Source organism: Zingiber officinale, chromosome 4A, assembly GCF_018446385.1.
Source record: "Zingiber officinale cultivar Zhangliang chromosome 4A, Zo_v1.1, whole genome shotgun sequence".
In the NCBI taxonomy this organism is placed as follows: domain Eukaryota; kingdom Viridiplantae; phylum Streptophyta; class Magnoliopsida; order Zingiberales; family Zingiberaceae; genus Zingiber; species Zingiber officinale.
The window spans coordinates 6,144,801-6,153,146 of NC_055992.1; the positions used below are offsets into that span (position 1 = coordinate 6,144,801).

General features: G+C 34.8%; 1 protein-coding gene across 1 annotated transcript; it reads right to left on the minus strand.

The window, feature by feature from the left end:
* Window positions 1–1,032: 1,032 nt before the first annotated feature.
* On the minus strand, window positions 1,033–8,028 carry LOC121969403 (NADH dehydrogenase [ubiquinone] 1 alpha subcomplex subunit 9, mitochondrial). Its single transcript, XM_042519500.1, has 12 exons — window positions 7,850–8,028; window positions 7,629–7,725; window positions 7,038–7,102; window positions 6,631–6,716; window positions 6,437–6,521; window positions 6,294–6,364; window positions 4,854–4,985; window positions 3,437–3,552; window positions 3,184–3,307; window positions 3,041–3,109; window positions 1,520–1,640; window positions 1,033–1,451 (listed from the first exon to the last, which is right to left on the minus strand). Exons 1-12 carry the CDS (start codon window positions 7,944–7,946, stop codon window positions 1,318–1,320), a joined length of 1,197 nt encoding a protein of 398 aa, XP_042375434.1. The 5' UTR covers window positions 7,947–8,028; the 3' UTR covers window positions 1,033–1,317.
* Window positions 8,029–8,346: the final 318 nt, after the last annotated feature.

The window sequence follows — 8,346 nt, forward strand, 5'->3', positions numbered from 1 at the left end:
AGGCATAACGACATGACATTTGAATCAGGTGAACCACTATTGTCACTTCATTATTTAAATTATGGTATCACCAGGAACATGATGTATGCAACTGTTTAATTTGCCGTGTTTCCGTTGTTTCTGTTATATTTGAGCAGAGTTTGATTAAAGAGGAGTATTCGGTTAAAATCGAATTAAATCGAATTGATTTTTTTTCAAATAAATCGAACTGAATCGATTTTTGATAAAAATCGAACTAAATTGAATCGAATTTTTAATAAAATCGAACAAATTGAATAAATTAATTTTTTTTAAAATTTAATTTGGCTTAATAAAAATTTAATTCGGTCTAAAATTTATGGTGTAAAAAATTGATTTGGTTGAAAATTTTGATTTATTCGGTCAATTCGGTTTAACTGAATAAAAAAATTCAAAATCGAACTCGAACCGAATTATCCGATTTTTTGGAAGAAAAAAAAATTAAATTTTCGAATAAATCGAACCGAATTTATAAATTCGATCAGTGATCGATTTATTTGATTTAATCGAACTTTTACTCACCCCTAAGTTCCCCTAAATATAATTACTACTAACCAAAATCACATAATTTCCTTTTTAACTTTTTATTTTTTAATTGTTAAAATTATCTTCTGTTATTATTTTTAACTTTTTCCATTCAAAACATCATTTTTATTCATAATTAACTTATTCATAATTATTTTTATTTTGAGATCTCTCAGACGGAATAATTGAAGTCGTCAAACTAATGCTCATAAATTAATTTGATTAACAATTGTTACTCTAAAAGGTTTATAATCGTACGGTCTAATGCTCATAAATTAATTTGATTAACAATTGTTACCCTCTTGTATTTAAAATTGTTTTGATTAACAATTGTTACCCTCTTGTATTTAAAATGCTTATCGTATGCCATAAATTAATTGTAGAATTTTAAGTGCTAGTTTTTTTCTCTCTTAATAATCCAACAGTTAAATTCTAAATAAAATTCTAAATAAAAAAATTACCACACCACCATTAGTGAAGAACAAATACTTGACAAAAGCTCAAAGATAATGAAATGTGCAAAAGATGGATGTTGTTGATCAAAATGGCTAGAAATGTGCAAGCCTGCAAAAGGCATGGCCACTTGACATTTGAATCAGGTGAACCACTCTTTTCACTTTGTTATTTAAATTATGGTATCACCCAAGAAAATGATGTACGCTACTGCTTGATTCGAGTTCGATATCTCTCGCCAAACAGAAAAGTTTGCCACAGCTAAGACAACGTGATTGCAACAAATCTTCATGTTAAAGATCTGTTTGTCATCTGGCCGTGCTAATATATTCCTTTTGCTTTTTGGAAGGCAGTAGCGCCAACATTTGGTCCACCTCTGCGATAACAGAAAAGATACTCGATGGGATAACCCTTCAGCTTGTGAGGAACAATGCCGAGATCCTCGAATGTCAAAGCTGCAAGCAAAGACGCATGAGAGAAGTTCACGTGGACCGTTGATTTATATTGATGTTAAAGATCATACCATTATCCGAGACTAAAGTGTTGACAGTGAGCGAGTTAATCTGATCAAGATTGAAGACGCCTGGGGTGGGCAAAGGAAATGGTACTTTATTTAACAACAACTCTCGAGGAGCTGCAATTGCCTGCCATCATCAGAAGCTCATCAAACAAAAAGAAAGAACAAACCTGCAGGCGCATGTTCAAGGATAAACGCTATTGGTTGAAAGAAGAACCATAATGTGGTTAAGGCTATAAAATGTATTATCAATCAATTAAATGTATACATGGTGGCAAAAGGTGAGAATGCTCACCCCAGACGCCCCCTCCCAGCCCGTCCCCAAGATATATGAAGGGAGATAATTCACGGATGACTACTAACCTGAGTGACTAGTGCATGGGGAGGACAGGAACGTAGCCAAGAATTGACCGCAACCTCATAGTGGCATCACCCCATACACTAGCCAACCGCCCGTGAGGGGACAATTAAATGTATACATGAAACAATTGAAAGTGAAGGGCTCTTCTATATCTCATGTCCTTTTTTTACAGGTAACAAACACACAATTGAACATCTATAGAACATTCTAAACCATCTCACCTTGATATGCTTATAATAACCACAAAAATGAACCTTGTCAATTCTGGTACTTTTTTTGGCCATGTAACTCTATCCCTATGGATATGATATCTTCATTAATGTAAAATATTTATTTATAAGAGTTTCATATTAATCAATCTTAGCTATTCTCTCAATTTTTCTGAATATTGAAACTACATTCCATTTATTATGTTTTACTTTCTACTTAAAACTTTAGTTTCTAAATTTTTTCACAACAATTCAATCTTCAAACTTTATCTAATTGCAGTGTCATCAATCAGCACAATATTGAAATCAACCGAATTAGTTTGTGTAAAAATATCAACTGTCCACCCAAAAACCTTATGTTGACAATCATCTTCCTGTGCCAGAAGTGTCTTTTGTTTTCATGTTTTGATCCTCTCCGCTATTAATTAGAAAAGGTTTCCCATCTGTTTGGGTTTATAATATCTTATAGTTCATGGCATTAATTTGATGTTGGGTTTCAGCAGCTAGCCAGAAAGAGATCATTCAGGTGTCAAGTTCATATGTCTCTACTAGTTGGTGGCAATCGATATCAATCAAGAGGAGGATAGAAAGAGAGGATATGTAAAAGGAAGAATAGCAAGAGCAAGAGCAAGAGGAAGAGGAAAAAAAACAAATACAAAGGGGGAAGGGGTTAGCTATTCCGATTTGTCTTTACCAACAAGCATAAAACAGATTGCTTCCTTTTGATAAGTGAACTAAACCTTGTAGCATTGAATGAGTTCGCACCCACCAATGTGAAAGCATAAAGTGGTGCCTTCAACTACTTGGTGGACAACTAACTAAACATAGATTATCTAGAACTAACGATGAATAGAAGACATAAACAAGGAAAAGCTTGACAATAATCAAAGGCTTATTCTCAGCATGAAGAGGCAAGGCTCCTAAACAAGGAAAACAATAGCATAGTTTGTTTTGTACCTTTGCAATTGCGAAAGGAATCTTTACATATCGCGGATGTTCTCGTATTGTGTCAAACATCAGTTCTGCCTGCAATAACCCTTAACTGAAAGGCCAGTGTCTTCTCAAAATTCTGAAACAAAAATAAAATCTATAGGAATTACCAGTTGATGTACAGTAACAATCTCTGGTCCACCTAGTTCATATATTTTTCCCATACTGGTTCCATCATCCTTCAAGGAAGCTATAATTGCAGCAGCCACGTCAACAACATATACTGGTTGAATCCTGCATGAACATACCGCTAATTGTTTGATGTAATTCAGTGATATATGAGTCTGCACGCATTGGTAACAGAATGTTGCACTTCCTGATAAATGTCATCTACAAACAACTTCTAGAAATAAAGTCAATTACTTTGTTGATCCATCTCCAAAAAGTGGAAGAAAACTCCATTTTTTGACAAATTGTGCCCATTTGTTCAAGCTACTGTCTTCTGCACCAAAAATGACTCCAGGCTTCATAATTGTGGTCTAAAAACAAGAGACAAAATTATTAATTAGAAATGGTAAGTATGATTAGGCCTCACATTAATGGAGAGATCATCTTATCCCATTTAAAAATAGTTAATTGCAAACACAAATCTTCCAACTTCCATATATTATCTAATGGCCCAAGTGCAAAGTGGAATCAAATAAATTCACAACTACATGAAAACAAGAACCAATCCTATGTAAAATATGTTGAGTAGTATCTTGAGAGTCCTATTTTCATTATTGAGCATGAAAACAACCAAAATTTCAGCATAAAAGAACGGATCAGTGCAAAACAAGAATACTAATATACTTCAGGCGTCCTTCATGTGAAAAATAAAGTCTGGTCCATGAGAAAAAAAAAACTTGACTGATCAAACCAAAAAACAACTGTACTATACTAACAGTTTCTGTCATGCTAAGCAGTGCTAATTGTTCTGATTGCTGACAACATATCTGAAGCTAATACTCAGCTCAAATTACTTGACAATAAGGGAACAGTTAATGTGTAACATGCAGCAAGGAGGCAACAGACTCCAGTGTCATGTTTGATAAAAACCCAAAACAGCATACGTTTTCTTTTACTTTCCGAGAAGAAATTCTATGCAGGCAGGTATCAAGCAAACCATGTATAGTGCATATACAGTATACAAATGCATATATGTAATCTATATTAAAAAAAATGTTTTACTTATAATGATAAAATGGCTTCATATGAAAAAGAAAATCACAAAAGACGTTACCTATCCTTTGAGGAGATCAGGGCAAGTACTAATTAGAATTAAGTATTTTATGTGGTTCAAGCCAAACTGGTTTGAATGAACCATATCATTTGATTTTGAGCATCATATATCCAACCACATATGCACATATGCGGCTGCAGTCCAGCATATTGAAGTCAGCCACATACAAGGCACGCAGGGACTGCAAATGGCATATAGATATTGTCCCCTGCATAGGCGGTCACATATGATACATCCTCTCAAGAACTATTATGATAGCAATTCTGATAATCAATACTAAGTTCCATGGCCCAACAAATCCCTTCGGATCACACAACTCATATACCTAGAATCAATACCACGCCTGACCAGTTTAGTGAATCAAAAATTGAGGATCCATAAAAAAATCTAGACAATTTACAGGCTATAAAATTCCATTAGTCCATCCCTTAGAATTGTTGGCAAACAATGACATGCAAACGACAAAAAGTGTATTCCATGCAGCATTGAAATTTCATGTTTGTATAATCAAACCAAAATGTAAAACATTAATTTTAAAATATATAGAATCATAATTACCTCAGGGAACTGTCTTTGGACCGCTTCCTCTGCTGCAGCCTTGGCCCTCAACATTCTAGAAGGAGAAGTGGAAGATGCTCCTAAGCATGAAACTTGTATGAATCTCGTGATGCCACCATGATCTTTAGCAATCTACAAAAGTTCATACAAAACATAAGGTTATTAGGCTCTTAAGCTTTGGACTTCACAATTGCTTTACCAAAGGGCAACAATTTCTAGAATATAATACTATACATATCATGTTATAATAACAATGGAACTCCCCGACATAGTGAAGTGACAACAGACTGAGATACAGAGTGCATGAATACTCAAGAAAAAGGTCAATCACAGTATCAAACTTTCATCTACAGAAGTAGCATGTCTCAGAAAATGTATCATCTCTGTAACTACCATTTTGAAGTGTTTATGCCTCATGCTATGATTCTACAGATTATTGTGAATCAAATTTCCAGATATGAAATTCCTTAGTAATAGCCCCAGGTGACACAAATTGTTCATCTCAGCAACCCTCTGCAACTTGAATCCTACTAACACACATGGGAGGGATAGAGTCATTGTCTCTCTCTTGAATTCCAACTTAAATTGCTCAAGCATCAAGATTTATCATGAGATTGATTGTTCAACCTTGTCAAACAATCATGATCCACCACTAGCCACACCATGTGCCCCATTCATGTGATTGAGAGAATATAATCACTCTAATGATCAACAATGGTCCCAAAACCATTCTTATAATCGCAATTTGGATGTGAGGTCGCAACTAGATCCTATAATATGAAATATCAAATAATACACTTTGTTGAATATTATATCATTATTTTGAACTTATATAATAACTATAATGACAAATATAATTTTATTATTTATTATAATGTATTAATGTTATTTATTGGTTATATGTAGGCAAATATAATTGCTTATTAATAGTCTAATACATATTCATTTATTTATGATGACAATATAAATATATAGTAATTAAATATTTCTAAAATATGATTTTATCAAATAACAACAACAACAGCAACCAAGTCTTATCCTAGTATGATTTTATCAAATAATAACAATAATTTGATGTATTAACATGATAAAAAATACTATGATATTATTGATAGTATGTTAATAGATTATGCCTTATTAATCTAATTTTATAATTCTACTATTTATTATGTATGTTTGTGTTACTAAAATTTGATATTTAATGAAACATAACATCAATCCTCCCTATTCAACTTCAGTGATCCAAGATGATCTTTAGATTTTTTTTTTAAAGCATTTAATACCAAGTCTGATATTTACAACCATTAAAGAAACTTCTCTAACTTATGGCTCATAGTAGAATACAGGTGATTAAATTAAGGAGACACCTTAACCAAGCAAATTTCTAAGCTGGCTTTAGATGAATACAACTAATAGGTGAGCCTTTTAAGACAACCATACCGCTGCAAGTTGTTCAGCCATCGCATGGTTTACTTCTTCAAAGCTGTAGTTCCTTGTCTCATATTCTCTCCCTGCCACACCAACAGTTCACTGTTAATCATGGACTCAATGTACGAACAATTGAAGGCAAATATTCAACTGACCAATCAAATTTATAACCACGTTTGCCTTTGCCATGACAGCTTTAATTGAATTCTCATCTCTTGGATTGTACCCCATGGGAACAATCTGGCAGTTTGGAGGAAAGACATAATGAGAAGAGATCTTGCACAAATAACTGGCCTAGTTGACAAAAAAAATTGCACCTTCCACCTATATAAGGAAGAAATTTTCATACCTGACCCAAGTCACCCATCAACTTGAGATGCCTGTGAGAATCCTCAGATCCCCTAAAAGGTACCAGCACTTGGGAGCCCATTTTAGCTAAATATCAATAAACAAAGATGTATCTTATGACATTCACTGAGCAAATGCTTCCACTTGGAAAAATAGCAATGAATAACCAAAGATCATAGGATGCACGTAGTAGATTGAATATATTATCAAGGTATACTTCCACATGTGAAATCATAGTAACCTGTAAGATTAGGAAGTAGGATGATATTTTCTTATCAAGTTTTGAGGGATTAGATTTTGAGATTGGTTAAATCAGGATAAACATTCTTCAGAAAAATTCTTTGAGGGAAGCAAAAAGAAAGAATACCATCGGCCAGAGGTAAACTACAATGCGAACTGACAGCTTACCAAGTTGGCTGACAACATAGCGCCCAAGAAATCCAGTAGCTCCAAATACAGTAGCAACAATTCCACTGCACGATTGCCAGATTATTAGATCAAGAAACAATAATTGCACAATATTAGAACATCTTATCAAAGAACATGCCAAAATTCTCTTGTATGTTATGTTGACAACATGGACTTTCTTAAAACCAAAAAAGTCTAACTTAAAGGAAAAAACTGAAGTCTAATCTAATAAAAGCCAGATACAACACTTAGTCACGCTAGTTTCTCTCCTATTCCGCAATTTGAGAGGTTGGAAAAATTAGATTCGAAAGAGGGACACACAATCCTCTCATTTTCCTTTCCTGGACACCACCAAACAAGAGATCAAGCCCATATGTCCTCCTCCTTCACTCCTTATTCGACATCAGAACACACCCAAACCCTTAAAACCAAAACAGCAATGTGAAACAGTTCAATTCTTTCACGATACGATGAAATGATGTAAAATTAGGTCACTTCACATCTGAATAAACAGAAGAAGAAAAAAACGATCTTTTGAGGAAATCTATAAATTTGGAAAACGGAAAATGACAATCCAAAATGGTCGATTACCTAACAGAGGACCTTCCACCAGTTCCCTTGCGAACAAGATGCCCCGTTCCGTGGACGGCGACAGTGGATGCACACCGAGGTCGACCGCTCCCACCATCTGCACGAGAATTCATCATTAAGAGACAACTTTACCACGATTCACTCATTCGTAAAACGGATCAAGCAGGCAGCAAGGAACGCATGAAAGGAGACGACCCTGGGAACAGAAATGTAGTACACACCATAGGATGGTAGGGGATAGATCGAATTAAAGGCCGGAATGGCCGGCGATTGGTCTAGGAATCGGCGTGCGGAGCGTCTGCAGCAAGCCTGCATCATCTCGAGATGGCGTGAAACGGAGAAGCGCCGGCGGCGTAGTAAGGGAGGTGATCTGCGATTGGAATTTGGAACTCGAAGAGGAGCTGAGCCGGCCCAAATTAATAGCTAAACAATACCCTGCCCCGTGGGTGGGGCTGGTTTTGGTTCAAGCCCACCAGTGAATCGGCCGGGCCATTTTCGGCTTGAATTAGTCTCCGGCCCATGTGATTGAGAGATACGAGTCTCAATGAATCGATGTAGATTCTTATCATTTTGATTATTATTTAAATAATTTTAATAAAAATATTGATCCAAACTATTGGATAAGGGTAATTTAGAAAGAAAAAAACAAGATGAAATGCTCTTCAATGTTTTTTAATATGAACCATCCTTTTTATAATAAAAAAGTAAGTTTTTTTTT

Coding starts and splice junctions, on each gene's coding strand:
- LOC121969403 (XM_042519500.1), bottom strand. CDS start 7,946: ATGATGCAGGCTTGCTGCAGACGCTCCGCACGCCGATTCCTAGACCAA. Junction 3,553..4,853: donor TCCAAAGACAGTTCCCTGAG/GTAATTATGATT, acceptor TCTTGTTTTTAG/ACCACAATTATGAAGCCTGG. Junction 1,641..3,040: donor TTCCTTTCGCAATTGCAAAG/GTACAAAACAAA, acceptor TGATGATGGCAG/GCAATTGCAGCTCCTCGAGA.